This window comes from Hyla sarda, chromosome 10 (genome assembly GCF_029499605.1).
Source record: "Hyla sarda isolate aHylSar1 chromosome 10, aHylSar1.hap1, whole genome shotgun sequence".
Lineage (NCBI taxonomy): Eukaryota > Metazoa > Chordata > Amphibia > Anura > Hylidae > Hyla > Hyla sarda.
In genome coordinates, this window is record NC_079198.1 from 41,423,417 (window position 1) to 41,445,447 (window position 22,031).

Below are 22,031 nucleotides of genomic sequence, written 5' to 3' on the forward strand. Positions count from 1 at the left end.
CGTTCATCAGTATTGTGACCAAATTGAGTTCAGTGCTCTTTATATTAGATAGGCTCATACGATACAATATACTCTCCCTATGTCTGTCCCTATGCTGTTAAAATTCCTCAGTCCAGTATACCAATCAGTATTCACTTCCTGTAATTATGATATCCTCCCTATTTCCCTTTCGAGGTCTTATTGGTTCTTGCTGTGTCAATCATTTATTAGATCTTGTTTCATCACTGACGTAATCAATAACTCTCCTTTCCATTCGTTCATGTCAATTATTTTCCTGGGTCACGTGTCCCATGACGTATCTTCCTGTAGTTATTCCAATTGGCTATTACAGCATCAATCACTTACTAGTTCAAACTCCAGTGCTGACGTCATCCAAGCTACTCCTTTCATTGGTCCGTGTCTTTGTTTACATGGGTCACATGTGCTCGCCATACCCACGTGTTCAGTGACGTTCCCTCCTGTTAGTACATTCCCTTCTTGTTGCGTCCGATCACGTGTCCAGAAATGACCCACGCGATCCGATCCATATAAGAGACCATTTACACAGTTCTCACGTGATCAGTTTATGCCTCGGATCACGTGATTCCCCTTCTCCACATAGAGTATTTATTCCTCTAGTTTTCTTGTTATTATTCATATGTGGATAATAAGGGGTTTCTTTTCCATCTTATTATTTAAATTAACTTTCACAGAGAAAGATTAAATATTTATTTGTTCATACAGTAGAATATAAATCTGTTTCTTGATGGAAATGGACTTTATAGCCTTTCAAACAATATTCCAGGTTCCCAAGGGTTTTTAAGTATTGAAGGGAAAAGCAGGAGGGATTTAAACTTATAAATGACTAATAGGACAATGGCTTCATGTTAGGAAGGAAATGGAGGGGTGAAAAAAGAGGGGGGGGGGGGGGGGTAAAAGGGGGAGGGGGAAAGAAGGGAGAGCAGAAGGGGAAAAAGGGGGGAGGGAGGGACTAATATAATTGGATTACATCCAGAGAAGAACAATAAGTTTAAATCCCTCCTGCTTTTCCCTTCAATAAAAACCTTTGGGAACCTGGATTATTGTTTGAAACGCTATATAGTCCATTTCCATTAAGAAACAGATTTATATTATATGAACAAATAAGCATTTAATATTTCTCTGTGAAAGTTAATTTAAATAATAAGATAGAAAAGAAACCCGTTAATATACACATATAAATAATAACAAGAAAACTAGAGGAATAAATACTCTATGTGGAGAAGGGGAATCCCGTCATCAGAGACATAAACTGATCACGTGAGAACTATACTTACTATAGCAAATGGTCTCATATATGGATCGGATCGCGTAGGTCATTTCTGGACACATGATCGGACGCAACATGAAGGGAATGCACTAACAGGAGGGAACGTCACTGAACACGTGGGTATGGCGTGCACATGTGACCCATGTAAACAAAGACATGGACCAATGAAAGGAGTAGCTTGGATGACGTTAGCATCAGAGTTTGATCTAGTAAGTGATTGATGCTGTAATAGCCAATAGGAAGATACGTCATGGGACACGCAAGGACGTCGCGGGCATGTGACCCAGGAAAATAATTGACACGGACAAATGGAAAGGAGAGTTATTGATTACGTCAGTGAGGAAACAAGATCTAATAAATGATTGACATAGCAAGAACCAATAAGACCTAGCAGGGGAAATATTGTGGATATCATAATTACAGAAAGTGAATACTGATTGGTATCCTGGACTGAACCATGCCCAGAAACGGAGGTTATATAAAGCAGCAACGGAGCCTGTCATGCTAGTGTTACCCCGACCCTTGACAAAGCTGGTTCCTTCCAACAAAACGTCGGGGGGTACACGTGTGTGGAATTTTAACAGCATAGGGACAGACCTTAACCCCTTAAGGACTTAGCCCTTTTTCACCTTAAGAACTCGGACTTTTTTGCAATTCTGACCACTATCACTTTAAACATTAATAACTCTGGAATGCTTTTAGTTATCATTCTGATTCCGAGATTGTTTTTTCGTGACATATTCTACTTTAACATAGGGGTAAAATTTTGTGGTAACTTACATCCCAAAATTTGATGAAAAATTAGAAAATTTAGCATTTTTCTAACTTTGAAGCTCTCTGCTTGTAAGGAAAATGGATATTGCAAATACATTTTTTTTATTCACATATACAATATGTCCACTTTATGTTTGCATCATAAAATTGACGTGTTTTTACTTTTGGAAGACACCAGAGGGCTTCAAAGTTCAGCAGCAATTTTCTAATTTTTCACAAAATTTCCAAACTCACTATTTTTCAGGGACCAGTTCAGGTTTGAAGTGGATTTGAAGGGTCTTCATCTTAGAAATACCCCATAAATGACCCCATTATAAAAACTGCTTCCCCCAAAGTATTCAAAATGACATTCAGTCAGCGTTTTAACCCTTTAGGTGTTTCACAGGAATAGCAGCAAAGTGAAGGAGAGAATTCACAATCTTAATTTTTTACACTCGCATGTTGTTGTAGACCCAATTTTTGAATTTTTACAAGGGGTAAAAGGAGAAAATGTATACTTATATTTGTAGCCCAATTTCTCTCGAGTAAGGACACACCTCATATGTCTATGTAAAGTGTTCGGCGGGCGCAGTAGAGGGCTCAGAAGCGAAGGAGCGACAAGGGGATTTTGGAGAGTACGTTTTTTTAAAATGGTTTTTGGGGGGCATGTTGCATTTAAGAAGCCCCTATGGTGCCAGAACAGCAAAAAAAAACACATGGCATACCATTTTGGAAACTAGACCCCTTGAGGAACGTAACAAGGAATAAAGTGAGCCTTAATACCCCACAGGTGTTTCACGACTTTTGCATATGTAAAAAAAAAAATAAAAAAATTTCACAAAAATGTGTTTCCCCCCAAATTTCACATTTTTGCAAAGGGTTAATAGCAGAAAATACCCCCCAAAATTTGTAACCCCATCTCTTCTGAGCATGGAGGTACCCCATAAGTTGGCCTGAAGTGCACTACGGGCGAACTACAATGCTCAGAAGAGAAGGAGTCATATTTGGCTTTTTGAGACCAAATTTTGCTCGGGGCGCATGTCGCATTTAGGAAGCCAGGACAGCAAAAAAAAACACATGGCATACTGTTTTGGAAACTAGACCCCTCAGTGAACATAACAAGGGGTTAAGTGAACTTTTACATCCCACAGGTGTTTCACGATTTTTGCATATGTAAAAAAAAATAAAAATTTTTACCTAAAATGCTTGTTTTCCCAAAAATTTTACATTTTTAAAAAGGGTAAAAGCAGAAAATACCCCCAAAATTTGTAACACATTTTCTCCAGAGTATGGCGATACCCCATATGTGACCCTAAACTGTTGCCTTGAAATACGGCAGGGCTCCAAAGTGAGAGCGCCATGTGCATTTGAGGCCTAAATTAGGGATTGCATAGGGGTGGGCATAGGGGTATTCTATGCCAGTGATTCCCAAACAGGGTGCCTCCAGCTGTTGTAAAACTCCCAGCATGCTTGGACAGTCAACGGCTGTCCGGCAATACTGAGAGTTGTTGTTTTGCAACAGCTGGAGGCTCCGTTTTGGAAACAGTGGCGTACCAGACGTTTTTCATTTTTATTGGGGAGGGGGGCTGTGTAGGGGTATGTGTATATGCAGTGTTCTTTACTTTTTATTTTATTTTGTGGTAGTGTAGTGTAGTGTTTTTAGGGTACAGTCACACGGGCGGGGGGTTCACAGTAGTTTCTCGCTGGCAGTTTGAGCTGCGGCAGAAAATTTGCCGCAGCTCAAACTTGCAGCCGGATACTTACTGTAAACCTCCGCCCATGTGAGTGTATCCTGTACATTCACATAGGGGGGGGGGAGGAACATCCAGCTGTTGCAAAACTACAACTCCCAGCATGCGCTGACAGACTGTACATGCTGAGAGTTTTAGTTTTGCAACAGCTGTAGGCACACTGGTTATGTATCACTGAGTTTGTGACCTTACTCAGTGTTTCACAACCAGTGTTTCACAGCTGTCACAGTGTTTCACAGCTGTTGCAAAACTACAACTCCCAGCATATACGGTGCATGCTGGGAGTTGTAGTTTGCAACAGCTGGAGGCACACCGGTCGTGAAACACTGAGTTAGGTAAAAAAAAAACTCTGAGTTTCACAACCAGTGTGCCTTCAGCTGTTGCAAAACTACAACTCTCAGCAGTCACCGACAGCCAACGGGCATGCTGGGAGTTGTAGTTATGCAACCAGCAGATGCACCACTACAACTCCCAGCATGCACTTTAGCTGCCGCTCCTGGGGCCCCGATCCCAACAGGGACGTTGGGGATCGGGGTCCCGAGCTGCCGGGGTCTTCTTCCCGCACCCGCTCACGTCCTCCGGAAGAGGGGCGGAGCGGGTTGCGGGAGTGACACCCGCAGCAGGTGCCCTGATTGGTCGGCCGGTAAACCGGCCGAGGAATCAGGGCGATCGTGAGGTGGCACCAGTGCCACCTCACCCCTGCTGGCTATGGCTGTTCGGGGCCATCAGAGACGGCCCCGATCAGCCAGTAATTCCGGGTCACCGGGTCACTGGAGACCCGATTGACCCGGAATCGCAGCAGATCGCTGGACTGAACTGGACTGAATTATGCCGACATGGTGGGGCATAATGACCCCCCTGGGCGATATGCCGGATACCTGCTGAACAATTTCAGCAGGCATCCGGCTCCGGTCCCCAACCGGCTAGTGGTGGGGACCAGAATTCCCACGGGTGTATGGATACGCCCTGCGTCCTTAAGGGCTCAGAATGCAGGGCATATCCATATGCCCTGCGTCCTGAAGAGGTTAAAGGGGTATTCCAGTCCAAAACTTTTTTTTTTTTTTTTAATATATCAACTGGCTCCGAAAAGTTAAACAGATTTGTAAATTACTTCTATTAAAAATCTTAATCCTTCCAATAGTTATTAGCTTCTGAAGTTGAGTTGTTGTTTTCTGTCTACCTGCTCAATGATTATGTCACGTCCCAGGAGCTGTGCAGTTCCTATGGGGATATTCTCCCATCATGCACAGCTCCCGGGACGTGACATCATCATTGAGCAGTTAGACAGAAAACTTCAGAAGCTAATAACTATTGGAAGGATTAAGATTTTTTAATAGAAGTAATTCACAAATCTGAAGAAAGCAGGTAGATGCCAGCAATTAAGAAACTTCACCTTTATTGGAACCACGTAAAATCATCAACATGGAGAGACTTCAATAAGACAAACGTTTAAAATTCCAGGAATCAGCGCCAAGCATGACACGTTTCAGGTCATGTGACCTTTCATTAGATGCATCTGATGAAAGGTAACATGACCTGAAACGTGTCATGCTTGGCGCTGATTCCTGGAATTTTAAACGTTTGTCTTATTGAAGTCTCTCCATGTTGATGATTTTACGTGGTTCCAATAAAGGTGACGTTTCTTAATGGCTGGCATCTACCTACTTTCTTCATATCCTTGGAGGATTACATTGCCGTGCGGTGGCCGGGTGAGCTGACTACTTTCTCTACTTTGCTTAGTTTACAAATCTGTTTAACTTTCCAGAGCCAGTTGATATATAAAAAAAAGTTTTTGCCTGGAATACCTCTTTAATAGGGAGAGTATATTGTAACGTATGAGGCTAATATAAAGAGCACTGAACTCAATTTGTCTGTGTCTAAGAGTGGATACAATAACCACCTAATTCTGGTTTTGGTCCCTATGTAGTTTTAATCACAATATCATTGTATATATGAGCACCAAGGGCACATAAAGAATTTTAACAATATAAAATAAAAGTTACATTTTAAGGGGGGTCCCTAGAATCGGGATTTAGTCCCATCTGGGCTTCGGCTCAGAAGGGAATTGGATATAGCTGCTGAAGATATGGCACAGCAAATAACTTGACAGGCATAGTCTTTGTATTTAAACTCAATCAAGCTTTCTTCATTCATTAGAGGCACCATTTGTATCATAACAGTTGCATTCTGTTGTATTGTGGTAACAGTTGCCCAAAGGCACCTTTGACCTTAAAAACGCCAGAAAAATTGCCAGAAAAACTGCCACTGTTTTTCCCTTCGTTTTGGCATTTTTTCTGGCGTTTTTTCTTGTGTTTTTACCTTTGTGTGGAATTTGCCTTTTTTGGCCCCTTTGGCGTTTTTTGCGCAAAAATAGTTGGGTACCAAAAAAAAAAAAGGATGCAGTAGGGATGTAAAAAATGTATTTAACTAAATGTATTTATTTTCTAATGAAATTTTAATAAATAATAAAAAGTGTGTGTGTTTAACTTTTTTTTTATATATATTTTTTAGGTAGTACTACTACTCCCAGCATGGAACATACTGTTCCATGATTGGAGTAGTAGTACCTGTACTAATAGACATATCACTAGTGACACCCACTGCAATCGCCCATAATATAGCAGAGATGCGGAGTGGCTGTATACAGCGCTCACATCTCTGCTCTGTACTCCAGCCAGTGATGTGAATAGAACATCGCTGATTCATATTTCCCACCCAGAGTGGTGATTGGCTAGATGGTTGCAGCCAATCACAGCTGTGAGGGAAATATGAATCAGCGATGTTCTATTCATATCACTGAACGGAGTACAGAGCAGAGATGCGAGCACTGTATACAGCCGCCCCATCTCTGCAATAGATAGGATGATCGCAGCGGGTGTCAGGAGTGACATCCGCTGTGATGTGTCCTTAAAGGGGTTATCCAGGAAAAAACTTATTTTTATATATCAACTGGCTCCAGAAAGTTAAACAGATTTGTAAATTACTTCCATTAAAAAAATCTTAATCCTTTCAGTACTTATGAGCTTCTGAAGTTAAGGTTGTTCTTTTCTGTCTAAATCCTCTCTGATGACACCTGTCTCGGGAAACGCCCAGTTTAGAAGAGGTTTGCTATGGGGATTTGCTTCTAAACTGGGCGTTTCCCGAGACAGGTGTCATCAGAGAGGATTTAGACAGAAAAGAGCAACCTTAACTTCAGAAGCTCATAAGTACTGAAAGGATTAAGATTTTTTAATTGAAGTAATTTACAAATCTGTTTAACTTTCTGGAGCCAGTTGATATATATAAAAAAGTTTTTTCCTGGAACACCCCTTTAACTGCAAGTACTACTACTCCCAACATGGAACACACTCTGCTCCATGCTGGGAGCTGTAGTACCTGCATTAATAGACAGATTGCACCTAACTTCTGACACTTGTTGCGATCTGTCCATTAATGCAGGTACTACAGGTCCCAGCATGGAGCAGAGTGTGCTCCATGTTGGGAGTAGTAGTACAGGTAGTTAAGAACACATCACAGCGGGTATCACTCCTGACACCCGCTGTGATCCTCCAGTATAATGTATAGATGCGGCCGCTCTCCTATGGTCCCCTGCCCTGCCGTATATATACACATATTCATATTTTCCACAGAGAGCTGTGATTGGCTGGAACCATCTGGCCAATCTCAGATCTCTGCGGGAAATATGAACAGGTGTATATACGGCAGTTCAGGGGACCATAGAAGACCGCCCACCGCATCTATAAATTATACAAATGGATGGCAACAGGCGATCTATTTATTAGTGCAGGTACTACTACTCCCATCATGGAACAGTGTGTTCCATACTGGAAGTTGTAGTACTACCTAAAAAATTTCAAAAAAATTATGTGAAAAACACACACTCAACATTTTTGCAGTTTACTATTGACTTGCAGCTAACATCTGGACGCAGCGTTTTTTCACTGAAAAAACGCTGTGCGGGAAAATTGGCGTTTTTTACAGCATTTTTGCAAAAAAAAAAAAAACCTCTGTGGAATTCCAGCCTAAAAGGAAACAAAGGAAGTGAGTCTTAGAGTTTAGAGAAAAGCCACTTGTGTAGATCAAATTATTTACTGTTGTTTTTTGCTTGTTATTTAAGCTTATCCCCATTGCCAAGATGTCCTCCATGTTTGACAATGCAGTCAGGTGTACACCTTGCTCAATGTATTCAATTCTTGAACAGCGGTTCAAGGGTGCATATTGCTGTGTGAGATGTGTGCAGGTTGCTCATTTGGAAACCTAGATACTGGATCAAGAGGAACAACTGGCAACACTGAGATCAGTTGACATCATGGAGAGGAGTCTGCTTCTCACTGAGCAAGCACTCTATCCCGAGATAAACTGGGAGACTGAGACCTGTTAATCTCATAAAGGAAACAGGTTTCTGACTATATCTAAAGACACTTTTCTGTCCCAAATTGTGCAGGATCCAACCAGAGGGGACGCACTACTGGACTTAATATTTACCAATAGACCCGACAGAGTAACTAATGTTCAGGCCAGGGGGCACCTAGGAAATAGTGATCACAATATAATACATTATAACTTATCCTTCAATAAGGGAACTCAGAGAAGCCACAAGAACAATAAACTTTAGGAAGACAAAGTTTGATCAACTGAGAAAAACGCTTAACCCCTTAATGATGCAGGACGTAAAATGTACGTCCTGGTGAGCTGGTACTTAACGCACCAGGACGTACATTTACGTCATATACATAACTGCGAGCATCGGAGTGATGCTCGCGGCAGGTCCCGGCTGCTGATAGCAGCCAGGGACCCGTTGGTAATGGCGGACATCCGCGATCGCGCGGATGTCCACCATTAACCCCTCAGATGCCGTGATCAATACAGATCACTAAAATGCAGCAGCGCTGCGGGCGATCTGATCATCCAGCATGGCAGCCGGAGGTCCCCTCACCTGCCTCCACCTGCCTCTTCTGCTCTGGTCTGCGATCAAGCAGACCAGAGCAGAAGATGACCAATAATATTGATCGGTGCTATGTCCTATGCATAGCACTGAACAGTATTAGCAATCAAAGTGTAAAAAAAAAAAAGTGAAAAAGTAAAAAATATTGAAAAACCCCCTCCCCCAATAAAAACGTAAATTGTTCCATTTTCCCCATTTCACCCACAAAAAGTGTACAAAAAAGTTTTATATACATATTTGGTATCGCCAAAATCCAAAATAGCTGCTTTTTTATAACATTTTATTCCAAAAAAATTCATAAAAAATGTATAAAAAATTTTATATAAGCAAATATGGAATCAATAAAAAGTACAGATTACGGCGCAAAAATGAGCCCTCATACCACCGCTTATACGGAAAAATGAAAAAGTTATAGGTCTTCAAAATAAGGGGATTTTAAACGTACTACAGTGGTCCCTCAACATACGATGGTAATTCGTTCCAAACGACCTATCGTTTGTCGAATCCATCGTATGTTGAGGGATCCGTGCAATGTAAAGTATAGGAAGTTAAACTCACCGGTCCCCGCCGCTCCGGACCACATCCTCACCGCTCTCGATGCTGTCCCAGGGGCTCCCGATGCTGTCCTGCTGCTCCGGCGTCTTCTTCGGGATCCTCCGTCTTCTTCCGCATCTTCTGCAGGGTCCGGGCCTTGCTTTCTGGTGACGTTATTACGCTGTTGTGCCGGCACGGCGTGCGTAGTGACGTAATAACGACGCTGGAAAGCGAGGCCCGGACCCTGGAGGAGATGCGGAAGACGCCAGAGGATCCCGAAGTGGACCTTGACCCGCGGGGATAGGTGAGCGAACCAGTCCGGTATGCTTAAACTGCTATCCAACAGCAGCTTAAGCATTTTGTGCTGTCAGATAGCAGTTAATGCGATGGCCCCGACATATAAAAGCATCGTATGTCGATGCTGACATCGACATGCGATGGCCTCTGAGAGGCCATTGTATGTCGATTTCATCATATGTCGGGGCCATCGTAGGTCGGGGGGTTACTGTAATTTGGTTAAACAGTTTGCAATTTTTTTTAAGCGCAACAGTAATAGAAAAGTATGTTATCATGGTATCATTTTAATTGAATTGACCCAAAGAATAAAGAACACGTCATTTTTACCGTAAATTGTACGGTGTGAAAATGAAACCTTCCAAAATTTGCAAAATTGTGGTTTTCTTTTTAATTTCCCCACACAAATTTTTTGGTTGCACCATACATTTTATGGTAAAGTGACTCATGGCATTACAACGGACACACAAAAAACAAGCCCTCATACTAGTCAGTGGATGAAAATATAAGAGTTACAATTTTTTGAAGGCGAGGAGGAAAAAACAAAAACGTAAAAATAAAATTGTCTGAGTCCTTAACCCCTTAAGGACGCAGGACGTAAATGTACGTCCTGGTGAGGTGGTACTTAACGCACCAGGACGTACAATTACGTCCTAAGCATAACCGCGGGCATCGGAGCGATGCCCGTGTCATGCGCGGCTGATCCCGGCTGCTGATCGCAGCCAGGGACCCGCCGGCAATGGCCGACGCCCGCGATCTCGCGAGCGTCCGCCATTAACCCCTCAGGTGCCGGGATCAATACAGATCCCGGCATCTGCGGTAGTTCGCGATTTAAATGAACGATCGGATCGCCCGCAGCGCTGCTGCGGGGATCCGATCATTCATAACGCCGCACGGAGGTCCCCTCTCCTTCCTCCGTGCGGCTCCCGGCGTCTCCTGCTCTGGTCTGTGATCGAGCAGACCACAGCAGGAGATGACCGATAATACTGATCTGTTCTATGTTCTATACATAGAACAGATCAGTATTAGCAATCATGGTATTGCTATGAATAGTCCCCTATGGGGACTATTCAAGTGTAAAAAAAATGTAAAAAAATTTAAAAGTAAAAGTAAAAAAAAGTGAAAAATCCCCTTCCCCCAATAAAAAAATATAACGTCCGTTTTTTCCTATTTTACCCCCAAAAAGCGTAAAAAACATTTTTTATAGACATATTTGGTATCGCCGCGTGCGTAAATGTCCGAACTATTAAAATAAAATGTTAATGATCCCGTACGGTGAACGGCGTGAACGAAAATTTTTTTTAAAAAGTCCAAAATTCCTACTTTTTTAATACATTTTATTAAAAAAAAAATTATAAAAAATATATTAAAAGTTTTTTATATACAAATGTGGTATCAAAAAAAAGTACAGATCATGGCGCAAAAAATTAGCCCCCATACCGCCACTTATACGGAAAAATAAAAAAGTTAGAGGTCATCAAAACAAAGGGATTATAAACGTACTAATTTGGTTAAAAAGTTTGTGATTTTTTTTAAGCGCAACAATAATATAAAAGTATATAATAATGGGTATCATTTTAATCGTATTGACCCTCAGAATAAAGAACACATGTCATTTTTACCATAAATTGTACGGCGTGAAAACAAAACCTTCCAAAATTAGCAAAATTGCATTTTTCGTTTTAATTTCCCCACAAAAATAAAGTTTTTTGGTTGCGCCATACATTTTATGATATAATGAGTTATGTCATTACAAAGGACAACTGGTCGCGCAAAAAACAAGCCCTCATACTAGTCTGTGGATGAAAATATAAAAGAGTTATGATTTTTAGAAGGCGAGGAGGAAAAAATGAAAACGTAAAAATTAAATTGTCTGAGTCCTTAAGGCCAAAATGGGCTGAGTCCTTAAGGGGTTAAGGAACAAATGGACCGAGTCATTAAGGGGTTAAAGGGATACTCCGGTGGAAAACATTTTTTTATTTTTTAATCAACCGGTGCAAGAAAGGTAAACAGATTTGTAAATTACTTCTATTAAAAAATCGTAATCTTTCCAGTACTTCTTAGCTGCTGAATACTACAAAGGAAATTATTTTCTATTTGGAACACAGTGCTCTCTGCTGACATCATGAGCACAGTGCTCTCTGCTGACATCTCTATTCATTTTTGGAAACTGTCCAGAACAGCATATGTTTGCTATGGGGATTTTCTCCTACTCTGGACAGTTCTTATTCAGTTCTCCATATTTTCCGTAATTAAAACTAGGAAAATCTCCAGTTACAGCATAACAGATGCAGGGGGGATCCCAGGGGACACAACTCCCATACTGGGCCACCACACTTCTGACAGAAAGGAAATTCAAAAAGAAAAGAACTTCTTGTGGAGCATATAGCAGCTGATAAATGCTGGAAGGATTAAGATTTTTAAATAGAAGTCATTAAGTTACAAATCTGTTTAACAGTTACAAATCTGTTTAACTTTCCAACACCAGTTGATTTTAAAAAAAATATATTTTCCTGTGGAGTACTCCTTTAACCTGATAACGACCGTGTGGAATTAAGTGCTGTGAACATTTGCATCAGTTTTAATGGGTCTTCCGCGAGACCTGTTCACACTGAGGAATTTCAGTGGCGGACAATTCGTCGCTGAAATTGTCCTGCGCAAAGAAAGAACATGTTCAATCTTTGCGTGGAAGTCCAAGAACAATGCATAGCCATCAACGGTGACGGCTCAGTGCCACGCAGTCCCACCGCCAAAGTATTTGCAGCGGCAGCCGCCAGATGGAATCTCTGCTCGCAGGATTCTGAGAGTGGAGATTTCACAGTGTGAACACCCTTACCCTTAGATGGTAAAACACTGGGAACAACTTACATGGAAAATTACTTTTTAGTTAACAGTTAATTTAGCTGTAGTGACCAGTGTCAGGCACCTGCTGCCAAGGCTAATAAAATCATGGGGTGCATCAAAAGGGGCATAGATGCTCACTACAACAAAATAATTCTACCACTGTACAAATCACTAGTCCGACCACACATAGAATACTGTGTACAGTACTGGGCAACAGTGTACAAGAAAGATATAGTGGAGCTGGAGAGAGTTCAAAGACTGGAAACCTGAGTAAAACAGGCTATTTTCGGCTCTCCCATAGAGATACATGGAGGGGGTGTGTTAGCCACTGCTTCGTGTGTGGGTTGACTTGCCCAGTTCCTGGGAAAGCCAGGTCCCATGCAGTACAGCACGGGGTTCTAGCGGTCAGCCCCCCTGTGATGTAAAACTTATCCCCTATCCTTGAGATAGGGGATGTGTTTTTATATATGATAGTCTCCTTTAATACTTCAGTTGTTTACATCCTAATTCCTTCAATAGCAATGGAAAAGAAATAACATTTCACAAAGATGTTCTACTGGGATTGACTCTATATTCTGTGAATATAGTGTGAGTATAAATATCATGATGGCAGACCCTCTCTGTATTTCAAGTAAATAACCAAAGGTAAAATCAGTATAGGGTATTTGTATATAATTACAGTAGATATTAAAACGTCTGTATAATGTTCCCTTTACTTCTATAAATATAAAACTGTGATCATCCCACAGGTAGAAAGTCAAATTATAAATGTTTCTGAAAGTGAAATTATGAGTGAATTAACCTTCCGGGTGACTGAAGACCATCTGAATGAACAACTTTTGTGCAAGGCTCATAATGAATTAAATAGCAGCATGGAATATATTCAACTACATGAAAGTAAGTCATATCATTTCTACTCATTATTACACCTTCATTCGTGATCTTCAATAATTTATCAGTCCTGTATTTTCTGTGTAAACCTTGTAAACATTTTTTTTTTAGATATTTATGTTTTCATTAAATATATTCACATACAGTACAATCTCAATCACTAGGGGTGTGCACATTCAAACTTAGCCTTTAACAGAACCTCTAAAAACACACAAACATATGTCAGACCCAAACAAGCCAAAATACAAATAGTACATACAGTTCAGGTTAAATGACTAAAAAAAAAGAAAGAAAAAAAGACCCTCGAATCATGTTCCAAGTAGAAGACTGGAAAAATAGTTAGCTCTCACCCATATCTTTATATAGATGTGTCCTAGTTCCAGTAGTTCTGAAAATTAAGTAATGGGACCCCTGATACCACCAGTCAAGTGTCTATTGTGATGAACTGTCCCTATAACAACCTTACAGTCGACCCCTATCCTTGCTTGCACAAGGTGTTTCTGAGCACTCTCCCTAAAAATGGTGGCCCCTACCAAACTGACCCCTCAGGCCTAGCCCTCTAATGCTGTCTCACACTCCCAAAGTGTTTTCTCTATTTTACTACAAAAGTGAGAGTAAATAAAATGTAACCAGTCTCATTAAGGCAAATAAAAGATGTCAAGCGCAGTGGTGCCCCTTGTATGTTACCCACACAGTTGCGTGAAGGGCAATAAAGAGACAAGGTAACATTGCAGTAGTACCAAGCTAAGGTGTAGCAACCTTACACTTAACCAAACGGTTTCATAGTAAATGTGGATATGATGTCACCGTCTTGATGACAAAAAAAACATCTGTTTGAAAGAGGCCTTAAAGGGTCACTGAGTTTTTAATAAAGTTTATACACGTCCTAGGGATATGTCAAAAGTTTTCATAGGTTGGAGTGTGGGTGTTTAGACCCCAACTGATCGCTAGAATTAGCCAGGAGAAGTCTGTGCTCTGTGCCAAGTGAGAGAGACAACCTCATAATGATAGTTTATGGAACCGCATTTAAAGGGGTACTTCGGTAGAAAGCCTTTTTTTTTTTTTTTTTTTTATCAACTGGTGCCAGAAAGTTAAACAGATTTGTATATTACTTCTATTAAAAAAATCTTAATCCTTTCAGTACTTATTAGCTGCTGAATACTACAGAGGAAATACTTTTCTTTTTGAAACACAGAGCTCTCTGCTGACATCATGACCAGAGTGCTCTCTGCTGACACCTCTGTCCATTTAAGTTCCTAAAATGGACAGAGATGTCAGCAGAGAGCACTGTGTTACAAAAAGAAAATAATTTCCTCTGTAGTATTCAGCAGCTAATAAGTACCCGAAGGATTAAGATTTTTTTAATAGAAGTAATTTACAAATCTGTTTAACTTTCTGGCACCAGTTGATTTAAAAAAAAAAAGTTTTCCATGTGTACAGAGAGCAGGAAGAAGCAGCATGTTTCTCCTCACTAGTTTTGACAATCGGTTGAGGTCTGAACACCAAGAGGATGTTCCCTAGGACATGTCAAAAGTTTTTTGAAAACTCAGATACCTTTTAAAGTATAATATTTTACCCCAAAATGGGAAAAATATAATGGCTGCTTACTTGGATTTTGTAAACCACATAATATATACATAAATTGAATTGCTATCATGAATCAACACTATGCAATAAATTGTCTTTTGAAGCGCTTGTGAAAGGAATTTTCAGGCCTTACATGTTTTAGTAAGGACTCAGGCTGGCATAAAAATTATAAAAAGTATATACGAAAGCAAGGTACTGAACCCGGCACAGCAGGTGCTCAGCAAATAAGTGCAGAAGTAGGTGGTTTGATACTTGCGGTCAAGCTGAAGATGCATGCATGAACATGATAGAGAAGAAATAATACATAGCGACTCACCCATGCTGTGAACTTCAACAAGAGAATGCCAAGAGTGTGCAAAGCAGTAATCAAAGCAAAAGGTGGCTACTTTGAAGAATCTAGAATATGACATATTTTCACACTTTTCTGTTATGTATATAATTCCACCTGTGTTAATTCATAGTTTTGATGCCTTCAGTGTGAATCTACATAGTGTGAATCATAGTCATGGAAATAAAGAAAACTCTGAATGAGAAGGTGTGTCCAAACTTTTGGTCTGTACTGTGTATATATATATATATATATATATATATATATATATATATATATATACCTATTATTCATATTTCCCGCAGAGAGCTGTGTTTGTCTGGAACCATCTGGCCAATCACAGATCTATGCGGGAAATATAAAGAAGTGATGTGAATTCTATTCACATCACTGGCCAACCGAAGTATAGTGCAGTGATGCAAGCGCAGGAGAAAGCTGCTCCATCTCTGCAATAGAAAGGACAATTGCATCGGGTGTCAGGAGTGACACCAGGGGCGATCTGTCTATTAGTACAGGTACTACAGCTCCCAACATGGAACAGTCTGTTCCATGCTGGGAGTAGTAGTACTACCTAAAAAAATTAAAAATAGAGAAAAAAGTGAAACACACTTTATTAAACACAATATTAAAATACATTACTAATAAAAATTTGCCAATATTTAATTTGGATCAAATCAAATTTGATTCTTTAAATTTGGCGAATCGGCCGAATCAAATTTTTCAAAAAATTCGCTCATCTCTAAAGGCACCGATTTGGGGCAGGTGAGCATAATCTTTGTTTTTTTTTTTCATTTATATTCCAGCCTAAATCTTTACACAAAGATTTTGTAAGGCCAGAAAATTCCTTTAACATAAGTAGAAAATAAATACTAAATTCTTTTTTCTTTTTCTTGTTTACTAAGGACCTGCAGCCACAACTGTATCTGGTGACCACAGAGGTATTTTAAATGTTCAATCTGCCAAACAAACAAAAAATACAAATGTAACAGAGCCAAAGTTGTCATTATGATGGGCCTGTCAGAATGTTTTTAGGGTATAAAGTAAGGGCATGGTTGTATAGGACTTGTGACCTCGAATCCGTACATACCTCTCATTAGCTAATTGACCCCTCCAGTGTGCTAACATAGTAGGCAATGTGCAAATTAGGCTTTGGAGCCCACTTAGCCGCTAGAGTTTACCAGTTAGTCACACAGTTAGTTGTTCTCCCCAGTAATTCTGCACTAGTGCCGCAGAGCAATGAGGCAGTATTCTTCTCATGACGTCCTTGATCTGTCAGTGCAAAACACTTCTGAAGAAGGGGGAGAACAGTATGCTCTCTAGTGACGCCGGGAGAATAATAATTTACTGCAAATGTGCTGCCCTGCACTAGGTTGCTTTTTGTAGAGGTGCACTTTTTGTAGAGGGGTCATTAAATGAATAAGAGGCATGTACAAAATCAGGCTACAAACCCTTAATGTATACCCTATAAACATTCTGACAGGTCCACTTTAAGTGTTTTTTGCTTAGTGAGACCTGCAGTCCTCTGAAATGCTCAAATGATGATCATGCTCAGCCTCCACTTCATACAGATTTCTACTTACTGTGGAAAAGCTGGTATGGAAGTGCAAGGGACTAGGGACCCCACTACCCGTTATCTTGGTGGACCTAACGTTGAGGTCTACAGCTGTATAATATTTATTGTGTATTCTTCTTTAAACTAACTTTTTCAAATGAAGTTAAAAACGTGGCAAAACATCTGTTTGCCAAAATAATTTTAGGTCCCTCTTGTGCTCTTTCATGTTCGATTATAATGGTTGGAATTCCAACTCTAGTTCTCACGTACCTTGGAAATAACCTATACCAATTGCAGTGACAATAACCTTTGCAGTACTGATGAAATCCTAAAAACATGACATTTTAAAAGCAATCTAAAGCACCCCCAACAGGTCCTGTTTTCTGGATTTCCTTAGTCTTTCACAGGTGATATAATTATGGTCAATGAATCAGGCATCACCACAGTTATATCACCTGTGAAAGGCTAAGAAATCCTGAAAACATGACATGTTGGGGGATACTTGAGGATCGTGCTTGAGAAACACTGATCTAAAGGGAATGTATCATCAAAAAATGGCCTATTGTTTATGATATTTATATTTTTAAAGGGGTACCCTTTTTTATTTATTTTTATTTTTTTAAATCAACTGGTGCCAGAACGTTAAACAGATTTGTAAATCACTTCTATTCAAAAATCTTAATCCTTCCAGTACTTATCAGCAGCTGTAAATTCCAGAGGAAGTTGAGTTGTTCTTTTCTTTCTGCCCACAGTGTTCTCTGTCTGACACCTCTGTCTGTCTCAAGGACTGTCAAGAGCAGGATTGGTTTGCTATGGGGATTTCCTCCTGTTCTTGACAGTTCGGGAGACAGAGATGTCAGCAGAGAACACTATGATCAGACAGAAAAGAAATTTAAACAGAGAAGAACTTCTTGTGCAGCATACAGCAGCTGATAAGTATTCGAAGGATTACATTTTTTAAATAGAAGTAATTTACAAATCTGTTTAATGTTCTGGCACCAGTTGATTAAAAAAATAGTTTTTCACTGGAGTATTCCCTTAAAGAATTTTTGATGTTTTTCTAATTTTTCATTGTATTATCTACATTTTAAAATAATCCTGAAATCTTCAGTTTATAACCTGGCCACTAAGCCTAAAAGTAAGCTGAAATTTTCTGTTCTGTAAAGATTCCCTCACAACAATGCCCTTTTTATTGTCACAGACAGGAGTACAGGTGACACCATGTAAATTGAATTGAAAAAACTACAATCAGAATATAAATGTAATAACAAGTTTGGCCTTAATTAGTAAAAACAAATCTAGGTGATACACTCTCTTTAAGACTAAAACACTGCTTTAGAGTGCATGACAGCCACATTATAGGGCCTCTAGTCAGAGTCCCTTCCCAACATGCAGCTATAGTTACAGTTAATTTTATGAGATCACTGATAACAAGAATGTGTGCTGATAAAGTTACTGTGGTAACAAAACTGTTATTCCCAGTCATATTATTTCCTATTTATTTCCATGATATCTTTTAATGCATACTGTGTGTGTTACATGGCCCTTGGAATCATAACTAGGTGGTCTGCTTCATAAACGTCTTTGCCATGTGTGTTTTTAGGGCACATAAAAACAATTCAAAGAGTCTGTAGATAAGCACTCCCAACTTTTATATAAATTTCTAAACTTGTTAAGCTCAGGGCTCTGGAACAACATGTTATAAAAAGTATACAGGAGTCTTTTCAGATAGTATTTTCTATAATTTGAACTGTTAATGTGGAGACAAATGGGGAATTTGTCAAGGCTTGCATGTAAAAAAAAAATTAACATTTTTGCACAAGCCTTATTTTGCAAAAAAAATTACAACTTTTAGTGTGTTTTGAGCAAAAATTTTGAGCACTGCACTGTGTATTGGGTTTAGTGCGGTAAACAGCAGGTAAACAGTGGGTCAGTCCCCCTTTAGCACCACTGATACCATTGTCTGGAATGTATAGAATAAACATGAATTAATGGATAATGAAAGGCTTATCCATTGCCTAAATCACCACAAGACGTCTAAGATATATATATATATATATATATATATATATATATATATATATATAAATACATACAATTAAATTACTGACATAGAAATACACTGTATACAAGGTCTGAAATAGAAAGTTTTGAAAATAGATTCAGATGACCAGTTTGCAGCTTTCAAAAGATTTGAAAGAGAACCTCCGGATTGAATGATTTTAGTGGACATAGCACATCTGGTGGAATGAGCACCAAAAAGATAAGTATCAACGCCTGCAAGCTGCATAGTTTGTTTGATCTGTCTAGCCAGGGTGGAAGAAGAAACAGGAAGAGGAGGCTTACAATAGGAAATTAACAACTGAGAATAATAAGGTCTACAGAGAAAAGGCATACAGGGTTTCTGAAGGCCAAGTTTAAAGGAGAGCGTCTACACCTGATGCTTCTGGATCGTGGCGCCAACTGAATAATCGTGGAAAATGACGATTCAGATGAGAAACCAGGAGGTCTAAATATAGAGGACCCTAAAGAGAATTGAGACGAGAAAAAATTGAAGGGTCTAAGCGCCAATCGCTGGCATCCACGAGGAAGCGAGAATTCCAATCTGCTACAGCATATGAAAGACCTGGAAGATATTCCGCTTTTAGGACAATGTTTCTGTCCAGACAAAAATGCCAGAATTCCTTGGTGATATCTGCTAACATTTTTTATTTCGTACCTCTTAGTCGGTTGACATATTGGACAGCCGAAATATTGGTCATCTGAAGAAGTATACAACAATACGATTTGTCCTTCGCAAAGCTCTTGAGTGCGAAAAAGCCAGCCAGGAGTTCTAGACAATTGATGTGTAATTTTTATTCTTCTGAGGACCATTTCCCTCCAGTGGAGAGGAGTCCACAGCGAGCGCCCCAGCCTAGAAGGCACACATCCAATTCTATTGAGAGATCTGGAAAGGAGTGAAAAATGGCCTTCCCATTCCAGGATTCGATGTGATGGCGCCACCAAAGTAATTCTTTTGTCTCTGGTATGAGAGATATCAAATCTGAATAGCTTAGGACTATTCCTGAGATGGTGAATTTTGAGGTGTTGTAAGGCCCTGTAATGCTGTGGGGCTGGAAATATTGCCTGGATGGAGGCAGATAACAGACCTTTTATGCGAGCAATATTCCTTAAAGAAATAAGATTCTTGTTCAGAACTGAACAAATTTCCTGATGAATTGTTCTCAATCTTCTTGGTGGAAGACTTAGAATGTCCAAACTGGTGTTTACCATTGATCCTAGAAATTCTACCTCCCTTGAAGGGAGGCGACTTCTGCTGCCACGCGCCCCTAGTCTGCTGCAACCTCTGCCTGATGAATTTAGGCCTCTGCCACTCCTCTGTGGACATCTTGGCACTTCTTTGCGTGACACACTTAGTGCGTATATGAGGGAAGTACAATATGCTTCACTACGCTTAAAACATTATTTGTCTAGAACACCAGCCGATGATTACTTTTGTCTGTCCTTTCACAGTATGTAGGCCCTTGACAGATTACCAGGTACAAAATAGTACACTGCTTAGATTTACCTATGTGGTATGCACTTATGAGGGCAGAAAAATGCGTTACAGTACGCTTAAAAAAAAAAAAACTATTTTTGCACAACACCAGCAGAACACAACAGTGCTGCAGCCCAAAAAAGCTGTGTACTAAACACAAAATTGCACTCAGTCAAAGACTATTAGGAATGGACTGCTGGGTCTACAGACTAGTATAACCAGCAGATGATTTGTTGTGCAACAAAGACACAGAATTGCGCTTAAAAATTATTCCTGCCTCCTCTGCTAAGGTTTATGAAGTTGAGGCAGTTTGTTGAAATGTATGAGGCAACACACGGCTCTCTGCCCCTCTCTGTAATACAATGCTGAAGAAAGTGACAAGGAGGTTTACGGCTGCAGTAAAAATCCTTTTCAGTGAAAAAAAACACTGCTCTTTCCACCAGAATGCTGATGTGACTAGGATGTGAAACGCTGCTGGAATGAGCTTTTCTGTGTAACACAAACAGAGATGTCCATCCTATCTCTATGCAGTGTAATGAATGATATGACGAGCCGCAAAATGGCTGCCGAATATATAGGGCTGTGACATCACAGGGGTGGCTGGCTGCAGATATGCTGCATCCTGCATGTGATTCAGGGTCATCCCGCCTACTTCACTCCCCGCCTTCCCAGCATTCCTTGCCCTATGTATTGACATGTGGATTCGCCATTTTAGATGCCCTGGAGCCTGGGCCGCATTAAATGGAGTTTAAGGAAGTGATTCGTGTGATAGAATCGCGGCTATATTCGCATTCATTGCAAACCAAATAATTTCATGAAATTCGTTACGAATTCGGGTTTGTCAGCTTCAATTCGCTCATTTCTAGTTTTTACTTATGCATGCAACCTTATCTGGATAAATAGTGGGTTCTTTTTGCTTGCCTATGGCATTATAATATCCTTAGACATGGAATAATCTGCAATAACTGGTGTATTACACACTTGTGTCTATGGATAACATACATATAAAGTAACCATACTTACTTACAAGCATACAGTATGTGATTAGTTTTCCCATATTGAAGAATTTCTTTGCATCTTTAATTCACATGACATATGCTGTATTAGTCTCCCCTGAGGACGCTGTTGTTAAAGACAGTATATACACATAGAGGATATTACATATGCAAGCACCTATAGAATATAGCATTGTACTATTGTATGAATGATCTATTTGCCAATCACCTTGGCGAACTGATGATTATGTTTTCATGGGCCCTGTCATGTAGCACATAGATGTAGCTATACAGAGATGATAAATCTTCAGCAGATAGTTAGAAAGTGTATACTTCCTGGGACTTCAGCAACGCAGGTACACTCATTAGTATAAGTCGGGAGTGTTTTATTCCTACTTAATTTTGGGACCGCTCTTTTTCTGGTGGCTTCAAGAAGTTTTAATTAAAGATTAATTTTATAGCACTTCTGTTACTTTATATTGGATGTCTAAAAGCAATATGCCATTTAGGAGTATGCTTCTTTTGTTTTATATCATTTCAATTAACGGTATAGTGCTACTGTTATTCATGTTGGCAACACAAGACAATCCTAGATAACATATCTATCTTTTATCTGCAAAAATGCAAAAACAATACATTCATAGTAACATCTTGTCCTTGTAGAGGGCTCTGACAACAAACACGGGTAAATATTGTTGAACAAATAACTTAAAACTTCTAACTTTTTTTTT

General features: G+C 39.8%; 1 protein-coding gene across 2 annotated transcripts in view; it reads left to right on the plus strand.

Moving 5' to 3' along the window:
* MCAM (melanoma cell adhesion molecule) overlaps nucleotides 1-22,031 on the plus strand; it is a 172,360-nt gene that overhangs the window by 130,411 nt on the left and 19,918 nt on the right. For both annotated transcript variants that reach the window (XM_056542357.1, XM_056542358.1), the window contains 2 exons: nucleotides 13,159-13,306; nucleotides 16,118-16,153. In XM_056542357.1, the coding sequence (XP_056398332.1) occupies nucleotides 13,159-13,306; nucleotides 16,118-16,153 (184 nt within the window). The remainder of the gene's footprint in view (nucleotides 1-13,158; nucleotides 13,307-16,117; nucleotides 16,154-22,031) is intronic.